At 54.6% G+C, this 25,133-nt stretch overlaps 1 protein-coding gene across 1 annotated transcript; it reads right to left on the bottom strand.

Annotated features, from left to right (window-relative positions):
• Positions 1–9,429: 9,429 nt before the first annotated feature.
• LOC115607390 (SITS-binding protein-like) lies at positions 9,430–24,503 on the bottom strand. The gene is made up of 10 exons (XM_030484626.1): positions 24,045–24,503; positions 21,782–21,953; positions 20,822–21,029; positions 20,470–20,620; positions 19,535–19,732; positions 18,833–19,101; positions 17,110–17,246; positions 15,428–15,549; positions 14,271–14,450; positions 9,430–9,603 (listed from the first exon to the last, which is right to left on the bottom strand). Exons 1-10 carry the CDS (start codon positions 24,501–24,503, stop codon positions 9,430–9,432), a joined length of 2,070 nt encoding a protein of 689 aa, XP_030340486.1.
• Positions 24,504–25,133: the final 630 nt, after the last annotated feature.

The raw sequence follows: 25,133 nt of genomic DNA, 5'->3' as shown, positions 1-25,133 counted from the left end.
TGCCAGCGGGGAGGAGGCGGGTAAGGGACTACAACTCCCATCATGCTTTGCGCCGCGGGGCGGAGGGCAGGCGGAGCGCGGTGTTGCCCGGGGCTGTGGCTGTGTAGGGGGAGCACGATCTCCGAAGCGAAGCATGGGGATGCGCCGGCCCCGGGGAGCAGTGGGTGTCCCTCGGCAGCCCTGTCCTAAGGGCGGATCGGTAGTGCTGTGAGCCACACTGCTGTCCCTTCCGAACCACCCCGAACGAGGATCCTCTGGGGAAAGTGGTCATCCTTGCTGACTGATGGCTTTCAGACACGTGGTGATGGATGGGAACCTAACCGAGAGTTGGTCCCACTCGCAACTGTGAGGAACGTAGGAGAGTATGTTTTTGACAGAGTATGTTCGATAGTATTTTTATATAATATTTATGTTCGTTGTGACTATTTGTTGGAAAGAGGCAGGAAAACAGCAGGGTGCTGCTGTTGTATGACCTTCACATTGGCCACTCGCACCTGGCCAACACTCTTGGTGCAAACAGTGAGACCATGAGAAGCTGCACAGCCACACGAATGAACAGTGACAGAGCTGTTGTTTCTAGGGGCATAAAAGCAGGACCCTCTTGTAGCCGAATCCGAAGCCTCACCTAAGGGTGGATGCACTGTGTAGGGATCTTACTGAGACTCCCGGCATCGGCTGCAATGGGGCTTCCCAATGGAAGTGTGGGCCTGAATGATGATTTGGTGGTGGTTGGTGATATATTTCTTCTTAATCTCTGTTCTCTCTATGCAGTAATGATTTGATGCATTGCTAATTTTCCTCTGTGCTATATATATACATATATATATGATTCACTTTATTGTGCTTATTTACTGTATATATATAGGTATGTATCTGATTTGTGTGTATGCTTGTTTGCTTTAATATGCTTGGATAATAAACTGTGCATGTTATATGGCTGGTGTGTGATTGTTTTGTGGAGTACCTGCCTGTCAGCAGAACACACCTTCCTTTCCTTTCCACAGCTATAAACACAGAGAGAGCGCTGTAGAAGGAGGTATGTGGGTGCCAGAGAGGGACTCTTCGTCAGGGACTGTAGTGATAGGGCAAGGGGTGATGGGTTCAAACTGAAATAGGGAAAGTTCAGCTGAGATATAAGGCAGAAGCTCTTCCCTGTGAGGGTGCCGAGGCGCTGGCACAGGGTGCCCAGAGAAGCTGTGGCTGCCCCATCCCTGGCAGTGTTCAAGGCCAGGTTGGATACAGGGGCTTGGAGCAACCTGCTCTAGTGGAAGGTGTCCCTGCCCGTGGCAGGGGGTTGGAACTGGGTGAGCTTTAAGGTCCTTCCAGCACAAACCAGTCTGGGATTCTATGAGTCTTTGATTCTATGATATCCATTTAATCCAATCTACAGGGGAAGGAATGCTCCTCATCAGGACCCCGGCTCCCCCACCACCTCTGTGAGGTGCCAGGGTGCCCCATGCGGCTCCCCCTGGCCTCGCCTGAGCGACGTTCTCCGTGGTCTCTCCAAGGCACGGGATGCTCCCTGTCCCTGCTCCGTCTCCGGTGTCTGCCGCCGTGGCTCCATGAGTGCTCCTGCCATGCTGGGCGCCTGCTCCTGTGGAACCTGTGCTGGGATCGACTCCTTGTCGCGTGCCTCTGCCTGGAGCCCCAGCCTGGCTGCTGCTGCTGGTTTCTCCTCAAAGAGCCTGGGATGTCCCTTTCGGGCCTCAGGGCTCGGTCCTCATTGTAATCAGCATCCCAAGCCCTGCTCCAGTACCGCCTCCTGCTTCTCGAGTAGTCATGTCCCCGGCCATCCTCAGGCCACCGCTGGCCATCATGGTGCCACCTCCAGGACCTGCTCTGGCCCCTCTCTGTGGCCCTGCTGTGGCCATGGGCAGGGCCTCTTCTGGAAGAGCTTCCGTGGTGGTGGCCTGAGTAACACCGCTGCCTCCTCTCTGCCCAGCGGTGTGCGGATCTCCCTCTGCTGTGGTTGTCCCTGACTTCGTGCACCTCGTGGCTGTGGGGTCCCAGCTTGCGCAGGATCCGGTGGAAGGGCAGCCAGCACAACGGGCACATGGCTTTTCTGCGGGCCCACTCCTGTATGCAGGGGAAACAGAAGCAGTGCCTGCAGGAGCTTATGTGGGCTTCATCAGAGATGGTGTCCAGGCAGATGGCGCAGATTGGCTCCTCAGAAGCACCCAGCGGCATGGATGCAGGCTGCTGGCTGGTGCTGGCAGCAGGGGAAGAGGTGCCCTGGTCTGACGAGTGCTCCCCCTCCGACATCTCACCCTGCAAACCAAAGACACGCAGAGCTCAGGTCCTGCCCTGGAGACACAACCTGCCCAGAGCAGCAGAGCTGGGCAGGGAAGCCCCAAGAGGTGCCCGCGCTGCCTCGAGGGAGCCAGGGACCATCCTAGGGCAGGCGAGTGGCACCGGGGGCATCTCCCAGTGCTCCCGCTCCCACGGCAGGGCCAGGACTGACCTCTCCGGCATGGGCCGGCAAGAACAGGGGGCAGGAAAGTGGCTCCCGGCCTGCCTGCGAGGGCAGCGCAGGGGCAGGCGGGCGGCAGGTTGGGAGCGGTGCCCTGGTCCCTGCCCCTGTCCCCATCGGCAGGTCCCCTCGGTGGGAGCCTGCGGGATGGGGCCCTGTGTCCCCCCCCCAGATGCTGTCCCCATGCACGAGGACAGCGCTGTGGCCCCTCAGGGCTGCTGCGCACCCAGTGAGCAATGTCACGGGTGTCACACGGTGTCACAGTGACGCTGGTGACATCACGGGGCTTCGGGGACCACGGTGGACAATGGGGAAGGGCGAGAGGGCGAGCTACAGTTCTGTGTTGCTCCTACTGGGGCATTGAGACTTCCTGGCTTTGTGTCATGGTGGGGAGCGTGAAGAAGACTCCTCTGCAAAGCCCTTCCTCCCCAGAGCCCCACGTGGGGCAGGGGCCTCACAAGAACTGCACCATCAGCATTTTCTTCAAGCCAGGCAAGCAGATGACATCAAGACATGCTTCTGGGGAGCCTCCAAAGCATAGAAATAAAAATGAGCAGAGGTTCCTCAACTACAGGAAAGAAGAGGAGCCTTGTGTGCAGCATGTCCTTGAGTCTCTTAATCTCCAGGCACATCCTGGCCTTGGGTTCTTTTCAAGGTCTTGGTCATTGGACCTTCCTGAGCCATCTGCTCCAAGACAAGATCAAGGGGTGATTTCTAACATGGGCCAGCTTCCCTGCAGGGATTCTGAACGAAGCCTTTGGAAATAGGTCTCTTCAGGGCTTGTCCCTGCTGAGATGTATGTCTGGAGACACGAATGTGAGCCAGGCTGTGCGGTAGGTCACAGAATGGGAAGGAAGATGAAGGGGCTGGAGCATCTCCCTTATGACAAAGGGCTGAGAGAGCCCCTTCCCTGGCTCCCCTGTCCAGCCCACAGGCACATCCCACTCAGAGGTCACAGAAAGCGACAACCACATTTGGGCTAGAAACAGGATTTATTTGAACTCTAGTTGTCTAACTCCTCTCCCTGCCCTTCATCTTCCCACGCTTGTCCCTCGCAGGGCCACTTCGAAGCCTCCTCATGGTGGCTTTCTTCCATGGATTCAGCCGGAGCAGTGGAACTGACTTGGTCCTGTTTGCTGCCACCACCAGTCAACTCTGGTTGTGACTGTCCCACTGCCATGTCCACGTGCCCCATGTCATCCACACAAAAACCACCTCGAGGGTCTTCTGTGTCCCTGAGAATGTTGGTCACGGTGGGCTCCCTCTCCAGGATCTAACCCCTCTTCCCATCTCTCACATCTCCCTTCTTTCTCCAGCTATTGGCCATGTCCTTAAAGCCCAAGTACAGCTCCCGCAGGATGTGGCTCCTGCTCCAGCTCGGTGTCTCAGGGGAGCGGGGTGAGTTTTTGCCTGGGCTCAGGGAGGTGCTGGGTGCCGGTGTGGCTGTGAAGGGTGCGAGGGGCAGGCTGCTGTCCTGCAGTGCTGCCCCACCACGCTCCTTCCCAGGCACTGATCGCTCCGATGGCCTCTCTGTGCCACGCTGGCCCCTGCAGCGCTGCAGCATCCGGGCACGGGCATGCAGCTCCAGGGTCACCTCCTGTCGCTGGGGCATGGATGTGGCCTCAGTGCTGGACCTGGGCACCGGGCGGGAGGTGAGGGGTGCCCTGTGCTGCTGCTGCGGTGTGACCTGGACTGGCTGGCGCTGGGGTTTGATGCAGGGGTCATCAGCATGGCGTGGCCATGGGGAACGAGTCCCGCTCTGAAGGTGTTTGGGCAGTGACTGGTGCTTGGCCATGGAGTGCTGCATTGCTGCTGGGATCCTGTGCAGCTTAATCTCCAGGCATTTCCTTGCAGTATGTACTTGGAGTTTGCTGTGCACCTCCTGGCTCAGCTCCAGCCTTGAGATGACAACAGCCACTGAAGCATCGGGGTGGCTTGTGTCCACAAGGTTGGCCTCATGCCTGCCTCGGGTGGTGGCGAGGTTGGTCTGAAGGCCAACATCTCTCTTTTGCAGGACTGAAGCTACTCCTTTTGCCAGTCCCACTGCCTTGTGGTCCAGCTTGAGAAGGGCTGACTGGGCTAAGGATGAACCAAGAGGCCACGGGAGCTCCTCATGCTGCAGTATCTGCCCATCTGGGTGAAGGATGCTCTCACTCCTGATGTTCCCTGGGGCTGGTGGTTGGCTGGAGAAGCAGATGGTGCCACTGGCAGCGTGCATACGCTCCTCAGAGCTGTGCTGGCTGGGCAGCTCCTGCTGTTCCTCCATGGGATGCCCCACGGCGCTGGCCTGGCCCGGGGCCTGGGGTCCAGATGTGCTGTGCTCCTGGGGGAGCTGCAGGGCCAGAGGAATGAGCAGTGGTGGGGGGCATGGCACCAGCAGATCCAGGGACTCCTCGGTGGGGTTGGGGTCCCCCCACAGCCTCCGGACTTCCTTCTCTTTGATGGTGTCTGCAATGGCATCTGCCTTTACCTGCATCCAGGGACACATCCTGCACCGTGGCAAGGGCTGGCTCTGCCCGGGCTGGATGAGCTTTGGCAGGACACGGCGGCCCTGCCGCTGCACTGCCTGCTCCTGGGATAGCTGCACTGGCACGGGCAGGGCCCCCAGCTGCACTTCCAGCCTTTTCCTGGCCATGTGCATCTTCAGTGCTGACCAGGCTCCACCGGCACACGAGGACCCAAGGGAGGAGGCAGACCCCAGCTCCGCGGGGGTCCCTGTGTCCAGGGTCAGGTAGATATCTGTCAGGCTCTCAGGGGTGCCGAGGCTCTCGGAGAAGCCGGAGGAGCTGCGGCTGTGGCAGGAGAGGCAGCCCCGCTTCTGCAGCGCCCGCAGGTCCCGCCACACTGCCTGCCAGATGCCACGCTCCTGTGTGGGCAATGACCCCATCCCCAGTGACGGCAACAGTGTCACTTGCTGCAGCTCCTGGGCAGCCCTGGCGCAGTGGATGCAGTTGGGGCATGTCCCACGCTCGCCACGGGCAAAACAGGAATGGGGGCCTGAGCCACGCGGCTGGGGACACTGGGGCCCCGAGGGGCTGCCCAAATGCGCTGGGGCCAGGCTGCCCCTAGGGTCCCAAGGGGCCCTGCTCTGCCCCGTCCTGCCCTGGGGACATGCCGAGGTACCCCCTGGGGCACAGGGAGGACCCACAGGGGTCTTTGGTCTCTCCGGTGCTGTCACTCGTGGCCACCATCTCCAGCGTCGCCAGCTCCATTTGTCACCCTGTGGGCACAGGAGCAGAGCACAGGGACCTGCCGGGGGGACCTCATCACCACCCACCCCAAGTGGTCCCCTGGGTTTGAGCGGCCCCGCACCTGCTGCCATTTGGTGGTGGTGAGCAGGATGGTCCCCACAGCCAGGATCAGGATGCTGAGGCCGAGGAGACAGTTGTTGTCAATCATTGTGTGGAGTCTGGCACGGACACACTGCAAGACACGGGGTGTGTGTATTACGGGGACACCGCAGTAAGGTCACAGCCCTGCAGGGGGGACATCTCTGGGATGTGATGGCCCCACCAACCCAGATCCCAGCCGGACAGTTCTCGGCCCCAGTGCAGGCACCAGCTCCATCCCATGGCCACCCAGTGCAGATGCCCCATGGCTTCGGGCTGCCCTTGCAGCTTCCCTGCATCCCAATTCCCGCCTGCCCATGTTGGAGGGATTAGTCACAGCCCTGCCCTGGGATAGGCAGAGGTTTGACCAGGAGTTTGTCATACAAGAGAAAGAGGAGCCTTTGCTGCAATGGAATTTGCTTTAACGTTTGGTCAGCCCTGAAGTGTCACATGTTGGACAAGGTGATTGTTGCAGGCCCCTTCCAATGGAACTGTTCTAGTCTATGATTCTGTGGCTCTTCTCCCTTCTCGTCTCCTGTCTTTCTCCCTCCTGTCCTTCTCCCTCCTCTCCTCACTCCTTCCCTTCACCGTCCCCTTCCCCATCAGCCTGGCGATTAGGAGACTTCAGGAAAACTACCCAAAGCTACGTGCCCTGTTGCAGCCTCTCAGCCTTTACTCACAGGAGAGCAGCTCCGGTCAGTCCCATCAGCATCCTGGCCCAATGCATGACTCCCATGAGTCCACGTCTCTCACACCAGGGAGCCCGGCACTAGGCACAGGACACTTGGCAAAAGGGGCGTTCTCCCCTAAAGCTTGTGTCTTCTTTTGGTGTCCCAAAGCCCGGTGATGTCACCAGAGTCACTGTGACACTCGTGACATCACTCATCTTGAGGCATACACAGCAGCCCTGAGGCACCACAGCGCTGGGCAGGGGGACGGAGGACCCCGTCCCCTGGGCTCCCTGCCGAGGGGACCTGCCGATGGGGACAGGGGCAGGGACCGGGGCACTGCTCCCGACCTGCCGCCCGCCTGCCCCTGCGCTGCCCTCGCAGACAGGCCGGGAGCCACTTTCCTGCCAGCCTGTGCCGGAGAGGTCAGTCCCAGGAGCAGGAGTGCTGGGAGATGCCCCGGTGCCACTTGCCCGCCCCGGGATGGTCCCCAGCTCCCTCGAGGCAGCGCAGACACCTCCTTGGGCTTCCTTGCCCAGATCTGCTGCCTCAGGCAGGTTGTGTCTCCAGGGCAGGACCTGAGCTCTGCGTGTCTTTGGTTTGCAGGGTGAGATGTCAGAGGGGGAGCACTCGTCAGACCGGGGCACCCCTTCTGCTGCCAACAGCAGGCGGGAGTCCCAGGCTGCGCTGATGGATGCTTCCGAAGAGCCGAGGGGCCAGGAACCCCCCAACAATGCAGTCTGCATGAACTTCTGCAGGCACTGCTTCTGTTTCCCCTGCATACAGGAGTGGGCTCGCAGACAATCCGTGTGCCCAAACTGCCAGTGGTCTGTTAACCACATCTTCCCCATGCGGGACGCCCGCATCCATGAGGGCCATGAAGAGGGCAGAGGAAGACCCGCACGCCACCAGTCCGGCGGGAGGCGGCAGTGTCCCTCAGGCCAGCAGAATGGCAGCACTTCCAGAAGAGCCTGTGCCGGCGGTCACAGCAGGGGCTCCGTGAGGAGCCGGAGCAGGCCCTGGAGGTGTTACCGCAACAACCGCCGATGGTCTCAGCAGAGCCGGCGACCCAACTTGAGGAACAGGAGGCGGTTCTGGAGCAGGGCTTGGGACACTGACCACAATGAGGGCGAAGGTCTGCAGCCAGAGAGGGCTATCGTGGGCAACTCGAGGAGGAGAAACCAGCGGCAGCGGCGTGGGATGAGGAGCCGATCCCAGCACAGGTTCCGCAGGCACAGGGGCCGAGCCCAGCAGCGGCGGCAGAGGAGGAGGGATTGGTACGAGCAGCAAGCTCTGCACCCCTCGCTGGACGCCCTGTTTTCCCCCAGGAGGAGAGAGTACCGGCAGCGGAGACGCCCCACCAGGAATCGGGGCGCAGCCCGGAGACGGTCCTGGCAGGGGCAGCACAGCAGTGCCCGGCGCAGGACCGTGTAACACCAACAGCCGCCGCTGGAGAATCCCGCATCCAGCCAGGATTCAGTGATGTCCAACGATGGAGCCTCCATATCCCCTCTGAAGAACCCGTTCCAGCGCTTGACTCCTCTCCAAATAAGTTCTATATTACAGTTGGCAAGAGGTTCCTGTATTCAGTCTGTGCATTTTCATATGTCTCAGGAGCCGTCATGGGTAGGTTGACAGTTCCTGGGCTCCTGGTATGCCTTGGGTTGCCTCATCAGGCATCATCATCTTCCTCTGGGTGATCCCCCTGGCCCCATCCTGTACCTCCATGGACTTGACAAGGAGCTTACAGGCACCGCACATCCCAGCCTTGGCTCTGCACCTCTCGCTCCGCTGGGCTTCCACAGCTGGATCAGCATTATTCATCTTTTGCCTGCACTCCTGTTATTTTCAGGGGAAAACTGGGAGGATGTGGTACCTCTTAAGTCTCATTTTTCAGCAGAGCCACAGCTTGGCAGAGCAGTGTTTCCACAACAATCCAAGGTGCTGATGCAGTTCATCACTGAGGGCTGGATGTGCCCAAGCCCAGCAGCACAGTCTCGCTCTTCACTTCAGTCCCAGCTACCACCTCATCCTGTCCTCAAACACCAGCCTTTGAACTCACCCATTAACGTACATGTTAATGTCCCAGAAATCCATAACTTGGGCTATCGGGAGATGATTAGCCTCTCTTAAGTGCACATTCAGCACATTGGACAGCTGGTTTGCCTATGGAATGGTTTCTGCTGGATGGAAGAAGGCTGGTCATGCTGGATCAGTGTGACACTGCAGGGAATAACTGAGAGAAAAAAGAATAACCACCACCAAAACATAAAGTTCAGCAGATGATGAAGAGCCCTCACTGGGGCCCACAGGAGTTCAGTGCTGAGCACCAGAGATTGTATTCCAAGGTGGACAACGATCCTGTCCGGCCACATCAGTTAGAGCCACTCCTTTGCTTCGTCAAGTTTACTTTTCTTCCACAGAAACCTGCTGCCAATAGACCTGGAATTCACCCAATTTTCCTGGTTATTCTCAAAGTCACACTCTTGCTACCAAAGACTGTCCTGGGGGACCATACACCCAGCATCAGCGGAGAGAAGGAGGTAGTGCTTAGCACACGTGATGTCCATGCACATGAGGAGAGCTTTTCCCTGCATATGCCTTGTCTTCAAACACAGAGCACCCCATCAGGTATAAGCTGATATATGCCAAGGCAGCATCTTTGCGCATGGTGCCGGGTACCTGGAAATGCTGGTTGTGCCCACCTGAACTCACACACAGACATTTCACTGGGCAAACCCTGGAAACACAGAGGTCTCCATTCCACGTGGATGTGTCTTTGTGCCAAAGCTACATTTCCTCTTTTGGAGCAACGGAGAGTGAGAAATAACTTCTGCTAAAATAATACTGATAAAAAAGGTTCTTGGAAAAGTGCAAATAGGCTGGAAGAGCCTCAGGGAAGAGCGAGCACATGTGGCCAATGCCGCTCTGAGAGAGGCCTCAGAGCCGCAGCAGTCTGGAGTTAGGAGGTCTTCACAAAGACCGGCACCTCTGCAAGGCCAGCAGAGTAATTCCTGAGGATGGTGCCTCCATCGAACACATGGGCAGTGTTGGTGTCCATCCAGAGGTGCCCCTCTCCAGGCAGGTAGATGTCTCTCCACGTTTGCCCTTTGTCTGTTATTGGGGCAACCAGAACCTGCAGTGAATAAGGAAAGGAGAAATGTAGCACTTGGAGGATTAGCTGGGACATGCCGCTACCGGCACCAAGTGAACCACAAGGCTCAGGGGACAAGGAACCATGGGAACTCTGTCTCTTAACTGCAAATGAGTGTCCATCCATGCAACAGCAGAGGCCAAAGCTGGTAAGCATAAAGCTTCCTGAGCTGTAGTGAGGAAAGATCAGAGAATCATAGAATGGTTTGGGTTGGAAGGGACCTTCAAAGCTCATCTAGTCCAACCCCCTGCAATGAGCAGGGACATCTTCAACTAGACCAGGTTGCCCAGAACCTCATGCAGGTGGGTTCAGGCTCCCACAAAGCAGCTTCTGAGGAAGATTAATGGGAATTGGTGGCACCGAGTCAGGGCAAGAGACGTCCCCATGCCATGGAGGGGATCTGTGGAGAATTGGGAATTTCCCTTTCCTCCCATGTTTGGGAAGATCTGATTCAGGCCAATTCTTTGATATAACTTATTCAATGAAGCCAAATACAATCTGGTATGAAACCAAAGCAGAAACCTGTAATTCAAGTAGAAATGAACATGTTCTATCTGAATAGGAAAGAGATGCGAAAAAGACAGGAAAAGGATAGGAAAAGAGCTTTAGCTCCAGGCTGCTAAAAAGGAGGACTTCAAAAGCCCTCTGCCTGGGGCTGCTCTCCAGGTAGCTTAGCCCTCCCTTCCTACCTTTCCTCTCCTGCATTTAGGAGAAGGATTTGTGTTTTCACCTCTCAGACTAATTAAGTGTTACAGGTTAGAGGTGAGGGACGGTTAAACCCTAGGAAAAAGTGATGTTCAAAATACACAACGTGACATATACCATCCCGAGCAACAGAAGCACATTTGTCATTCTATGAGCTCAAGGCTCCTTTGGGAGATTCACAGGATTTAGCTTCCCAGCACCCTCAAATGTTCATCAAAATCCCAGCCAGTGGCCTTGGCAGATGGATAATTACATTTAATAAGCATATAAAAGTAAAAGTATAAAGAAATTGCTGTTGGGTCATAAATCATAAAGTCCCATTCGACCTGAGGCATAAGCAGAGGTGTGCTCTGCTCGCTCCTCCCCGGTGACTTAGTCAAGGTAATCCAGCCTCCAAAGGACTTTAGAGATATTTTTTCCCCTTGCTTCATGGAAAAAGCAGTTTCCAGCATCCTGAGACTATTTATTCCTGATAAATCACTTCAGAAACTGAAAGAGGTTTTGCAAGAAGAGCAAAGCTCTGGCTTCAATTTAGATCTGATCGAACACTGAGGCTTTGATTTGTGTTTGTGCATAACTGGGTTCTGAATCAGAGAATGGTTTGGGTTGGAAGGGACTCTAGAGCTCATCCAGTTCCATCCCCTGACACATGATGATGAATAAAGAGGTGATAAGGAAAAGATTAAAACTCTAGAAAGGGCATTAAAGGAGGGGAAAAGAAAGTCTAAATAATGAAAACTGGATATGAAATTCATTGATCAAGCCCCCTCTTAAACCCCATTTTTGGAGGTCCTGGTCAACAGCAAAGAGCAAGTGCTGGGGATTCATCCCTGCACCCCTTAGTGATGCTCCTGGAGCTGCACAGCAAAATCATCCCAGGGAGATGCCCTCGTGTTTGGCACATTTTGGGGGACACTTTTGGACCCTCCTGGCCTTTACAAATGTGTTTGGCAGCAGGACCTGGCTCCTCCGCCTCCTGCAGCATCCCTTTCGCCAGGCAGATGGCACTGACAAGCAGCCACAAACCACCACACGACACGATCTTTTTGCCAAATCAGCACAACTTGGCTCTTTGCTATTACATTTCAACACGCTTTGCTGGAAGGATTCAGTAGTGGTCTGCTCCAATTCCCTTCCCAGTAGTGAAATTTGCTCATGAGCAATGCTGGAATGTGGCTGTTCAGTGTTAAATCCAGCTTCAAGACCTCAAAGATAAAAAACACTCTGACCACTGCAGTCCCCACCACTGCATCCAAAGCTGCTAGCAGACACCCAAAAGCATTGCTGTCTGTCTGCTCAAGGGGAGATGATGCTTATTTCCCTTCATAGTCAGCAAAAATCTGACCTAAAACCTGCTTGTGGAGCATTTCTGCACATTTAACAGATGTAGTGCCTGGCCTGATTCAGCTTGAATGTGCCAAGAGATCTGGAAGTGATGAATGTACAAAGTGCAGCCTGACAATCAGATTTCAGAGCAGGGCTATCCCAGCCCAGAGTGACCCCCCAAAACACCTCAGAACTCAGAAGCAGGAGGGCATCAGGAATAGAATCCCAGCCTGGTTTGTGTTGGAAGGGACCTTAAAGCTCATCCAGTTCCAACCCCCTGCCGTGTGCAGGGACACCAGAGCCATGTTTATCAGCACTTGTGGCAGCTCCTTGCACTGGGGGATGATGCTCAGAAGGTTTACCCCAGTGTCCTACACTTAGTCCTGCCTCAGACCATACCAAGACAGAATCACCCTGTGTATTTCCCAGTAGTTCATAATTAATGATGCTCCAGATTGCACCAAAGCTGGTTTTGGAGCATGTTTCTATTCTTCCAACTTCCAAACCCCAACTTGGAATCAAACCATTCCCCATCTGGGCTGTCCACACACAGGCTCAGGCTCTTTTGGAAAATGATATTAATGATTAAAATCTGAAACCAGGGGAGCTTCTTGCCAACCTCACATTCTGCTTTATCACAACTGCCTGGCCCTGACAACTTTACAGAGCAGACACCACATTTTACCGTATTTAAGGAGTGTTCAGCCAAGCCAAAGCTTTGCACCCCATGGGGGAGAGAAGGATGAAGCTGCTCTGACCCTTTATTGTCTTTCCTCCTTGGGTTTGCAGTATTCCCAGCATGTACTGGGAATCTCACCTAACACAGAGCACACTTCTGCCATGGCTGGCTCAAGTGCATCAGGGGTTTTCAGTTCAAGAGATTCTAGGGGAAGGAACTAAGTTTAAGCTTACTCAGTTAGAACTAATACCCCTGTTAGCGCCCAAGCAACCTCAGGACAGGGGCAATAGGCTCCCTCCGACTTTACAGCTCACACAGTGCTGCTACAAAATTCCTTTATGCCGAGGATTTGTGTTCTAAAAGCTTCCCAATTTAGGTTGGACTTACTGATCCTAAAGGTCTTTTCCAACCTAGTTGATTCTGTGATTCTGAGCTGAGCTCTCTGCTAAAGGCCTTTCTGCTCCTTCGCAAAAAGCTGATCTCCTGCAGTGAAATTCTCCATCATCATAATAATAATGATGACAATGATGATGATGATGATAATAGTAATAAATCTATAAATACTTTGTGGAAACCCATATGTGGCAATCAGGAATTGCAATATCTGTTGGAGGCTGCAAGCAGAGCCTGGAAAGGTACTGCTGCAGCATGAGCTGCTTTTCCACTAAACCAAGAATCAAACTCCTACTGGGCTTTGCTCTTGGGTTGGGGATTTATTGTAGGGAGATAATGTCCCCATGATTAGCAGCATCCCCATGTAAGGACAGCCCAACGTGTTGCTGCAAAATGAATTCAATAGTATGAAATGAGGAGTATGTTTTCATGGAGTAAAAAGCCCTGGTAGGAACTGCCAACCTCTCGAGCTGTTGGAATCCTGCATCCAGGCAAAGCAGAAGGGACAAAGACAAAGTGATGCCACTGCACAAAATGAAGTCTCCTTATACCCATGGGAGGATGAGGCACAGTTTCCTTTAAGAAGAATCTTTCTCAAAAGGCCTGAGTTGCTTTTCCAAGCTTTTAATTTGAAGCAGCACAGACCACATAAAACATCAGGCCATCTAAAGGAGCAGCAGTGGGATGACGGGACATACCTGCAGGAACAACCTCCCGCTACACAAGCCACAACCAAAGCGTGAGCACACCAGACTTGCAGGGAGCATTTACAGTGTGAAAAACCACCAAAACCTGATCAAGCAGAGCAAAAAGCTGCAGGAAAAGAGCCAGCCACATCTAAACCTCTAGTAGGAAATGGATAAAACCATCAATCCACCTTAAGCCACAAGGTATCTCATAGCATTCACCTGGCTTCCTCTGGCCTTATAAATCTGATGGGCTGCATTCACACCCCTCATACGGGCTGAACAAATCTTCACCACAGCTGCCCACAGGGTAAAATACAGATTCAAGTGGGTAAATCCCATAGGCAACATGTGGTTGGGTGAGCTCAGCTGGGACACTGATGTGACCCTAAATTTCAGCCCCAGGGTCAGTGGTCTCTGGTGCTCCCCATCTGCTCTGGGTTGTTAAGGATTGAAAACCCCCAAACGTGGCTAAAGGAGCTCCCCAAGAGGACCAGAGAGCTGCATGTTGAGCTGCTCCTTAGTTATTGTGGCCTGTAGCTCCAAGTAATGGGATGAATAGCCTGAAAAGAGGGGGTAAAAGAGCAGTGCTGACTGTCAGGAGGCATCTATCAGCAGAAAGGATTGAAAAATACCCTGATATTGAAAACTGAAAGGAAAAAAAAGCCTTGTCAACTCTTTGTTTTGAATAAATTGCAAAGCTGAAGGAGCCAACAGGGCCCCACCAGCCCTGTGGTTCCCCACCACCTCTGCCCCAGTGCTGTACTCAGGTAGGATGCAAAGAGATGGATGGGTGAGCGCAGGAGGCACCTTATTTGCCCCAGTTACCCTGGGAGGGCATTCAGCCCCACATTCCTTACCTCATCTCCAATGAGGAACTCGTCCTCAATGGTAAAAGCGGCTGGATCCGTGGGGCTGAGCCACCAGGCTGGCCGGAAGATGGGATACCCCGAGCTGAGCCATTCCGAGCTGTATTTGATGAGCAGTGGCACAACAAAGTCCCGGTGCCTCTGGATGCAGCGACGGGTGAGGTTCAGGACCTGCAGCATGGGAGAGAAAGAGAAACTCGCAACCAGCTTAACCCAATAAATAGCAAATCAAGATTCTGTTCGGTTCTGGTGTCCTCAGCATAAGAAGGACATGGAGCTGTTGGAGCAAGTCCAGAGGAGGCCACGAGGATGATCAGGGGCTGGAGCACCTCCCGCATGGAGACAGGCTGAGAACATTGGGGCTGTTGAGCCTGGAGAAGAGAAGGTGCGTGGAGACCTCAGAGCAGCTCCCAGTATCTGAACGGGGCTACAGGTATGCTGGTATACTCTTCATCAGGGACTGGAGTGACAGGACAAGGAGTGATGGGTTCAAACTGAAACAGGGGAAGTTCAGGGTAGATTAAGGCAGAAGTTCTTCCCTGTGAGGGTGCTGAGGCGCTGGCACAGGGTGCCCAGAGAAGCTGTGGCTGCCCCATCCCTGGCAGTGTTCAAGGCCAGGTTGGACACAGGGGCTTGGAGCAACCTGCTCTAGTGGAAGGTGTCCCTGCCCGTGGCAGGGGGTTGGAACTGGATGAGCTTTAAGGTCCCTTCCAACACAAACCAGTCTGGGATTGTATGAAAATGCCTCCAGCTGTTTAAAAACATCTTGGATGTGAATTTACAGGCTTGGCTCTGCTGTAGATATTAACTATTTAGTCAAACTGTAATTAAACAACCACAGTAGCAACGGGAGGGACACACACACATGCTGATTGGTGTCATTTCTGCAGGCACTGTAGGCACCATCCTTGTGCCTACACAGAGCCACGAAGTATAAGACCACGAAAACTCACATTAATTTTGCTGCAAAACCACTGTGAGAACACGCAGTGATGTGGCTGCTGGGGCAGAGCAGGATTTTGTGGGCAGCAAGAGCAGGACAGTGGGGTTTACCCTCAGCTTTTCCCAGTAGGGGCACTAATGGCTTTTGGGGCTGTTTGTCGTGTAAATGACATGGTGTCCTCCTCGGGGGGCACAGGCGTACGTACCCAGGCATCGCAGCAGAGCCAGGGCGGTGTGCTGAAGGCCATCACAGGCAGAAACGTCACAATCTGCAGCCACCTCACGTAGAGCTCCATGTCCCTTGGGGTGTCACCAGCCAGGCTCCCTCCTGCAGGGACAAGGGGCTCAGTGAAGCCACTCAGGGGCATCTCAGTCAATGGGCTCTCCATGTGGGCAGGACAAGTTACCCCACTACAAAAGGAGCCGAGTTCTCCCATCCAGGTTTTCCTTCCTTGAGTACCATCACCAAATATCAGACATCCCTGTCAAGGCCAGGTTGGACACAGGGGCTTGGAGCAAGCTGCTCTAACGGAAAGTGACTGCCCGTGGCAGGGGTTTGGAACTAGATGAGCTTTAAGGTCCCTTCCAACACAAACCAGTCTGATTCTACGATCTTTGGCCATTTTAGGACCAGACATGCTGGGAATGATGTCTCAGGAGCTTCCATATTTAATCAGAACATGCAAAAAGGATCTCTTTCCTGCAATGAAAAGCATTGGGGAAGTGCTGGGTTTTCCTGCCACGCTGGTGTGCAAAGACAAAGCATCACGGGAGAATACTCCTGTGATTTGGCTCCCCTCAACTCCATAGTGAAGGGCAGGTGGAGTAGCAGAGTATTGCTATCAGAAATGTGCAATGGAATGGAATTCCAGTTGCCCTATGAAACGCCATGGAGGGGCTTGGGAAGGACAGGAGAGGATGAGATGGGACAGGGAAAGGCAGATGAAGCCTTTGGGGCTGGAGCATCCTCGATCTGAAGATCTGGCTCAGCTTCTATAGAGATGACACATAGAACTGAGCCAAGGGCTCACCCAAACCACCCACAAAGCCCCATTCCCTCCAGAGGCTCTTCCCATCCCAAACAGCCCCTGGGTGCTGCTGCAGCTCCTGGGCTCTGGTGACACGACCCCATGGACTGCACACCAGCGGGTTCTGCATCTCTCTGCTGTGATTGCCTAAACCTTGTTTTCTAAGGAAAACTGTCTAAAAATAGTGGCCAAATTGAAGAATTGCTCCACAACCCCTTTTCCAGGGCTCTTTGCAGCTCTACCCTCTGGTTCTGACTCTTCATGTGCAGCTTCTATGTGTTTGGGGCACGTTTTGAACAAAAACAATGCGGCCACCTCCAAGAAGAGGGGAAAACCAAGCTGCTTGGCTCCCATTAAAGGATTGTTTTGGCCTTTTGTAACATTTTTGTTTAAGGATTTCTCAAGCATTGTGCTTTGGAGCAGAAACACAGACTTGGAGCAGGAGCTGCTGGTGTTTTAGGAACATGCTTCCGAGCCAGGAGCCTGGGCAACACTTCCCTGGCTGTGGGCTCCTGCTTTGCTTCTGCTCGGTGGGTTTTAGCTCCAGCAAAGTGCGAGGGGCAGGGAGCTGCCCTCAGCCTGTGGTTAAGTAGCTCGGCAAAGGGCATCCCCAGAGACCTGTCTGCTTCTGGCACTGCCTGGTCACATTGACAGCATGTTGGGCTTCGTTTTCAGTTTTCCTCAGTCGATTTGCTGGTAACATTCACCCCAATCCAGCCATAAAATGGGGAATGGAGAGCAAAGTGCTTCAAGACTCTGTACAACACACCTAAGCCAGACAGTGCACACTACCTCCTGCACTTCTCACACCTCGACTGCCACCAGAAATCTCTGCAGAAAAGAGATGATCACCTACTTACCTACTGCATCAGGGATGAAGAAGTTGTAGCCCAGGAGGCTGTAGTGCAACACAGAGGGAATAACCCCCTTCAGCCCAGCGTGGCTCCAGTCTGAGCGCAGGGGGCTCATCTGGATGAAGAGAGGTAGGTGACTGGATCTGGGGGAAACAAGCACAGGCCTGGTGGGTTTAGATGGCTCACAAGAGATGTGGGTTTCTCCAACCACTTGGCATCTCCGCTGGAGGGAAACCAGTGCTCCCCAGTATCACTCCCACAGTCTGTGCCTGCTCTGCTGAGTCTGGCAACCCCAATTCTCCTCCTTCTCCCCAAAACCCCCATTCAAAGCTTCCCTTCTCCTGGCTTCAGCTCAGGAGGACCACAGTCTGGTGGCCCACATTAATGGCAGCACAGCCACACTCTGGGTTGGAGCCACCTTCTTGTTACTTCTCATATGGCACCACTGACCCTGGTGGGAAAGTGCTCACAAAACCATATCCATGACACCGGCTGGGGTATCCCAACAGCACCCCCAGTGCTGCTGTTTTCCCCCCAAGAACATTTCTATGCATTGGGTTAAGCTGGAGGGGAGTAGGGGGTCATGTCGTCAAGCAGCCCAGTGCAGGAGACCGTTTCTGGTGGCCAAAAGGTGTCAAACCCAGACCTTCACAATGAGCTTTAGCTTGAAAAATGGTCTGGAGCTGATCAAAGCAAAGGGGGATTTTGGCCTAAGTCTTCTTGTTCCCAGAGTTTGGTTTCCTCCTCAACCCCTCACCAACTTGCTGACTCCCCAGAGTCTTCAGGGACTCTTTCATCTTAGGAGGAGGTAAGGCTGATGCAGTGGTTTATAGAACACTTCTGGAATGGAAGCTGCCCCCCAGGAAAGCTATGATCCTGGATGGACTAAAAAGTGGTGAGAAAAAGGGCCATTCCCATCACTGTGGTTTGGCAGGTGGCTGAGTAAGAGCCCGTCACCACCTCAGCATGTGAAATGTTTCTTTTCCTTTGAAAAGAAATGATTCTGAAGTTGCCTTCTCATGCAATTTACCATCAGTGCCTCATCCCCAACATGAAATAAGCCATGTTGCAAACAAACAGCCTCATATCCCTTTGCATCTGCCAGGCAAACATAATGAGTAAAAGAAATGTTTTTCAATGCCTCTAACCGAAGGGTCCCGAGGGGTGTTGCAAATGCTCATTAATAAATTAACCCTGTTGTGGGCTACACAAGCATGAGAATTCAGAGAACTGCAATGGTTTGACACCACAAGCAATTCCAATGCAAGGATTTGGCCGAGACTCCAGGGTTCACCCCCTCCCTCTGCAGAAGAGACAGCAGCCTGGAGCTTGAATGGGCTGTGACAAGATGCGTTTTTATTGCATCAGGCATTAATTCATATAAGTATTTTTATGCTCCAAGACATTAAAAAACATTATTAAGGTGCTCCAAAAGAGAGGGGAAGAGAGATACAAGGGCAACCCTTTCCTGCCGTGTAGATGAGGCCCTCAGTGATATGGTTCAGTGGTGGTCTTGCCAGCGCTGGGGTAATGGTTGAACTTGATGATCTTAAAGATCTTTTCCAACCTGGGTGATTCTATAATTCTACACATTGCCCCAGGCCACCTCCACGCTGCTTCCCTGGGTCCTGAGCAGTGTCTCAGCATCCCAAGGGCACATTTAAAGCATCACCTCTAGCATCTCCCAAGCAGCTCTTGCAGAGCAAAGCATCATCTCGGTGGCACCCACCTGGCACCGGCGCTGATGACAGTGGCGTTTCCCAGTGTAGCCAGTGCCTCTGCCAACACCCTGGTGTACCGGTCGCCTGCCAGCTCGGCAGGAGGGGGCACAGCTTGCTCCAGGAAGGCGTTGCCCTCAGCACCCTCAAACACCATGTACGTGGCACCCAGCACCTGCCGCAGGCGTCGGGCACGTGCCAGATACCAGCTCAGCGCCGCTTCGCTGGTGACATTCAGGCGGGCACAAAGCTGCCCCTTCCATGTGGTCAGCAGAGGGATCTGCAGGAAAGGAGGAGGATTCCTGTCAGAGCCATGAAATACGGCCCCCCAGTCTTGGGGTGCCAGGCTGGAGATGCCTGCTGTGCCCCCATCCCACCCCACCATAACCTGCACTATCACAGTGCCATGCATAAAAGAGTAAACCCTCTGTCAAGCAACCCCAAAACCCCTTGAGTTGATGGCAAAGAGGCAGATCATTAGAATGACTGGAAATAAAAGGGAATTGGGGGACTTTCTGGCAGAAGCAACTTTAAATCTTTACTCTTGTGGAAGTGGGAATTTGAAAGTTGCTCCCCCAGGCATTGCTCTGCAGTGTAGGGTTGGTCCTCAACACCAGAGAATCACGTTGTCCCCCTTGTGAGGGTGTTTATTCAGGCTTAACATGGGTTTGGGGTTGAGGAGCAGGCTCAGGGGCTGGAGGGGGGTTTCGTACCGGGCTGCCCCCGATGTGGGGCTGCAGGCTCAGCCAGTAGGTCGCTGTGTGTCCATCCTGCAGCGTGTGCAGGAACAGCGGGGAGGAGATGCTGGTGTATGGGGACAGTGTGATAGCGAGCTGCAGCGGGGCCAGCATGGAAGGGTCCCAGGCACGGCTCGGATCCTGCCTCTTCCTCCGCTCCAAGGGGGCATGGTCCTGCTGGGAGGGACAGGCGGGAAAAGGGGTTTTGTCAGAGTGACAGAGCCACCGAGCACCAGCTGCTGGTGTCACCGTCTGCACAGGTGAAACCCCAAATGGAGCATCCCTTTGCATGGAGTGGAGGCTTAGAGCCCTCAACCCACAGGATGGGCATGTTGGCATTTTACACATAGGGATCAGAGTGTCCAGCTCTGGGGCAACAACACAAGAGGGGTGTTGGAGTGAGTCCAGAGGAGGCCACGGAGGGGCTGAGAGAGCTGGGCTGGGGCAGCCTGGAGAAGAGAAGGCTCCTGAAGGGGAGACCTTAGAGCAGCTCCAGTGCCTAAAGGGGTTACAAGAAACCTGGAGAGGGGCTTTGGACAAGAGCCTGCAGGGACAGGACAAGGGGAATGGCTTTAACCTGCCAGAGGGGAGACTGAGATGAGCTCTGAGGCAGAAGCCTTCCCTATGAGGGTGCTGAGGCGCTGGCACAGGGTGCCCAGAGAAGCTGTGGCTGCCCCATCCCTGGCAGTGTTCAAGGCCAGGTTGGACACAGGGGCTTGGAGCAACCTGCTCTAGTGGAAGGTGTCCCTGCCCGTGGCAGGGGGTTGGAACTGGAGGAGCTTTAAGCTCCCTTCAACTCAAACCACCCTGTGAGTCTATGAACCTATGATTCAAAGTAGGTGCTGAGAGCAGGGCTGATGGCAACTCTCCATTTGCTTCACAATCCCAACGGCTGGCAAGACAGGACGTACCGCAGCAGCGAGGATGGCAGTGCAGTGCTCCCCCAGGACCAGCACCCCCTCCTGAAGACGATGTCGCTTCAATCTCTTGGCCAGTGACCTCAGACCTCGTTTTATTTTGGCAGCTGAGCCCGCTGGACCAGAATACCGCCAGATCGGAGACCTGTGTGGTGGAAAGAGGCAGGGGGTTGCACACTCTACCAGCACAAGATTCATCACCAGGAGGGTGCTGAGGTACTGGCACAGGGTGCCCAGAGAAGCTGTGGCTGCCCCATCCCTGGCAGTGTTCAAGGCCAGGCTGGACACAGGGGCTTGGAGCAACCTGCTCTAGTGGAAGGTGTCCCCGCCCGTGGGAATGCCTTACCCCAGGAGGGCCGTGTCCGGCAGCGCCCGTTCCTGCCCGCTGAGCTGGGTGCCCATGTGCCGGTGCGCGGCCGCGATGTCCGTGCTGACACAGAGGGTGTAGTGCAGGGGCTCGGCAGCTCTCCCCGCCGGCGACTCCAGGCAGAAATGCTGGTTGCTCTCCAGTGAGAGGAGCACGGGCACATCGGGAGCCACAGTTACTGTCACGCCTTGGGGGAGAGAGGAGCAAAACGGTGTCTCAGCAGGTGCCTGCCCGGCCTCGGTCCTTGCACTGGTGGTCACAGGGATGGGGATGTGCGGGGCAGAGCCTTCTGGTTTGATCCCAGCCATGCAAGCAAATTCCGGCTCTCTGCTTCTGCTATTCCTTTTTAACCTCCAAAATGCCTTTCAAAGGCTGGATTTGCTCTATTTCTTGCCTTTTTGCTCTGCATTCAGCTTACGCAGCAGCTTCACTTCACCACTGCAGGGCAGCTGCAGATCAATTGATTAGATTGGGGCAATACCTGAAGTTTGGGGTGCTGCAGAATAACCCAAATATCCACCCCAAAATGACAACAGCAACTAAGCTTGCATCCAGCATCCCACAGCAGTGTCAGGGACCTGGGAGCTCAGGGTGAAGCCACTCGTGAGGAGCTGAGGATATGGCAATGGACACAGATCTCTGCTTAAGCAGATCCTAAAAACAAAGACACACCAAAAGCATGGGACGTCCCCGTAGTGAGTTGGGCCAACCCCATCCCCTCAGGCACTGAGGTTTAATATGATGGCCTTTTCCACAGGGATGAGGCAGTGTGGGACCCATCCCTTGTGTCCCGTTGTCGGTTGTCATTGCATTGGAAGGATATCTTAATCCTGGAAACATCAATCCTGCTGTTAAACCAGTTGCTTTATAGGTGAGGAGAGGATGGAGAAACACAGGGATTGAAGGAACAGGACGTTGAATGGAGAAGGACACAGTTACCTGTTGAACCCAAGAAGTATCTTTCCAGAACAGGCCCGAATCCCATGGGATTCTTGCTGAAGTCTCCACTGACGAAGGGCTGAGCGTGGCTCTCGGCGCCATTGAGTGGCCAGCGCTGGGCAGGGAGACTCGGCCCTCCATACCAGGAGATGTTGACCATGGAGAAGCAATCCTGCAGCCAAGAGGGAGTCATCAGGTGGTGAGAAGCACCTCGGGTGAGGATAAACATGCGAATAGTTGCATTTGAGACAAAACCCCTGCAGGTTATTTCAGTGCTGTCAGAGCTGCCATGGGCTGGGGCTTTTCCCAGGAAGAAAAATCCCAGGTCCATGAGATTTTGGTGTTTTATGCAAAAAGCAGTGGGTGCTCAAGGTAGAACACACTTGGGGTTAAGTTTTTCTCCACAAGAACAAGAGCTGGGCTTCCAGGTACAAAAATAATGCTCACATTCACAGAATCACAGCATGGTTTGGGATGGTTAAAGCTCATCCAGTTCCAACCCCCTGCCACTCATCCCTATAGCACTGCAGTGTCCCTGGGGTACCTTGTGGGTTTTCTGCTCTCTCCCAAGGCAAAGCTTCCCTCTTCCTTGCAGGCTGGTAACAAAAAGTACTTCCCTAGTATAATAATATTATAATGGCACTAATAATGAGCATATTCCCTCAGCGAGACTACATCAGTTGGGGTATTTGGAGCACTCCTCATAGGGCTGACAGGACAGAGCAATGAGCCATCCCCAAGAGCCCCCGGTCCCAGTGACATCCCCATCCTTAACCCGTCTCCTTTTGGAAACCATCAGTTTTCACTTCAAAGCCTCCAAAACTTCCCTCTTTCCGCCAAAGCCGGGATCAGCAGGATTCAGCATCCCGCGTGACCTTCCATGGGGGATTCGGGAATGCAGAGCAGGGCTGGGCAGAGAGAGACCCAATAACCCCCAACTTAACACAACCCATGTTCATTCACCCCAGCCTGGAGCCCTCGAGCCTGGCTCTGCCACAGGGGCAGTGGGAGGTTGAGTCTCACCAAGGGGTGAGGAGAGGAGATGTGAATTATTAAAGTGGAAACCCGGGAGGCTCGGAATAGCGGTACCGGGTGTCAGCTGAGCAGGTTACACCGGCTGGGAAAGGGAGGGGGAAAAGGCCCTTTCTTAACTCTTACATGTCACTGCATCATGTTTTCCAAAGGTCTGGGCAGTTTGTTTTCATAAGAAGTGGGGAAAAGCCCTGTTCTCCCTTGCTCATCCTCTCAAGCACCCCAAAGTGAGGGCAGCAAAGGAAGAACAGCCTCATCACAGCAGTTGTGTTCAGGCAACACCTTCCACAGCTCAAAACAACGTTAACAGGTGATTTACAGCGAAAGGGAAAAAGTTCCCCATCCGCTCCCTCACCAGTCCAGGGGGCTCCCCCCAACAGGACACCTCAGTCCAATGGGCTTTTTCCTTCCCCTCTCTAAGGCTCGTTTTTGGCATCTGCTTTTATTTAACTGAGGAAGAAATTGGGCAGGATACAAGAAAAGAAAAAGCCCCATATATTTCTGCAGCAGCCACATTGTGCTGTGGTTGGAGGAGACCTGCCCAAGCTCCTCGTGTTCCTCGCCAGCATTGTGATCCTCAGGGTTGTTTATTCAGTCTCTATAAACACGGGTCTCCCACCCTGGGGTTACCAGGCACTGGGAGGAGGTGGCCATGGCTCCTTGGTGCTTTGGGGGCTCAGCACCAGGGCATGAGGCTTCCAAAAGGCTTTTCCCACCTGGGACTCTCCAGCTACTGGAGGCTTTGGGAGACGGGGAGCCCTAACCATGCTGCGACCCATAACTACGGTGGGAAATGGGGTGTTCAGGGCAGATTCTCCATGTTTTGGCTTATTTTATCCCCAAGGCCACAGTCCAGAGGAGCGCACAGGGGTCACAGAGTCATGGAATGGTTTGGGTTGTAAAGGATCTTAAGACCACCCAGTTCCAACCCCCTGCCCCAGGCAGGGACACCTTCCACTAGAGCAGGTTGCTCCAAGCCCCTGTGTCCAACCTGGCCTTGAACACTGCCAGGGATGGGGCAGCCACAGCTTCTCTGGGCACCCTGTGCCAGCGCCTCAGCACCCTCAGGGAAGATCTGTGCTATATCTCACCTGAACTTCCCCTGTTTCAGTTTGAACCCATCACCCCTTGTCCTGTTGCTACAGTCCCTGATGAAGAGTCCCTCTCCAGCATCCTTGTAGCCCCCTTCAGATATTGGAAGCTGCTCTGAGGTCTCCAGGGTCCCCGTTACCTTCAGCATCACATCGGGGCGCAGCGGGGTCCAGCGGACGCTGTAGCATTCGGTGGCGGGGGCCGGCGGGGGCTCGAGGGACAGCCGGAGCTCAGCATCCTCCTCCCATGCGTAGCAGAACTGGCCGCCATCGTGCCAGCAGCGGTCGCGCGGCGGCGGGGGCTCCGCGGCCGGCACCCCTCCCACCGCCACCACGGCCACCCTGCGCCCCGCCGGCAGCGCCCGCAGCAGCAGGGCCCCGCGCCGGCGCTCCCACAGCAGCCCGCCCCGCCGGCCCCGCAGCACCCACTCCTCCGGCGACTGCTCCAGCGCCTGCCACGAGATGATGCCGATGGTCATGGCAAAGAACACCGCGACGCCGAGGCAGCCCACGGCACCTTTCCAGGGCTCTGTCATCTCCCTGAAGCCCAGTGTCCAAGTGGCTTCGGGCATTTGGCCGGTGGAGCGGGAGAGCGGCATGGTGCGGTCGCGGGGGGATGCTCCGGCTCCTCTTCCTCTCCCCTCCTGCAGCAGCACAAGAAAGCAAACCTGCTTGGATTGCACCAAAACCTCTTCTTTGCTCCCAAAGAATGCTCACAGAGAAAAAAGTTAAGCCCCAACTCTTTTCGCCTTGCAGCAATCCAAAGGTGGGAGAACTCTCTTTGCAGCCTCCCTCTGCGCCCTGCTACACAGCAAACCCCAGTGCCAGGCTCGGTGCTGGCTGTGGATGCAGCTCAAGCACAAGACCCGGTGCTGGTGTCAGCTCAACCCCTTGGCACAATCAGCACCATCTACTCAGCAACACTAGTGGGGCCCCAGAGGAGAACACAGGTGGCCAAGAGCGCAGGGCAGCAGCCAAGGGGAGACAGAGCAGTGCTTGAGCCTCTGTGGACCTTTGAGGTTTGGCTTGTCCCAGCAGCATGTCTTTGCCTCTGTGTGCAAAGAGGCAGTAAATAGCTGAGGGGTGCAGGAGATGTACTGCACGGGTGGCTGGAGAAAGGGTGGGATGCAACACCAGCTTTCCAGCCTCCTTCCATCTCACCTGATTTGGTATTTGATGCCCCATCCCTGGCAGTGCTCAAGGCCAGGTTGGACACAGGGGCTTGAAGC

The sequence above is a fragment of the Strigops habroptila genome, chromosome 4 (genome assembly GCF_004027225.2).
Source record: "Strigops habroptila isolate Jane chromosome 4, bStrHab1.2.pri, whole genome shotgun sequence".
Lineage (NCBI taxonomy): Eukaryota > Metazoa > Chordata > Aves > Psittaciformes > Psittacidae > Strigops > Strigops habroptila.
Note: the sequence above shows the minus strand (reverse complement) of the source record. Positions and strands in the feature narration are given on the sequence as shown.

Coding starts and splice junctions, on each gene's coding strand:
- LOC115607390 (XM_030484626.1), bottom strand. CDS start 24,503: ATGCCGCTCTCCCGCTCCACCGGCCAAATGCCCGAAGCCACTTGGACA. Junction 20,621..20,821: donor CCGGACACGGCCCTCCTGGG/GTAAGGCATTCC, acceptor TCCACCACACAG/GTCTCCGATCTGGCGGTATT. Junction 14,451..15,427: donor GGCTCTGCTGCGATGCCTGG/GTACGTACGCCT, acceptor CCCATGCTGCAG/GTCCTGAACCTCACCCGTCG.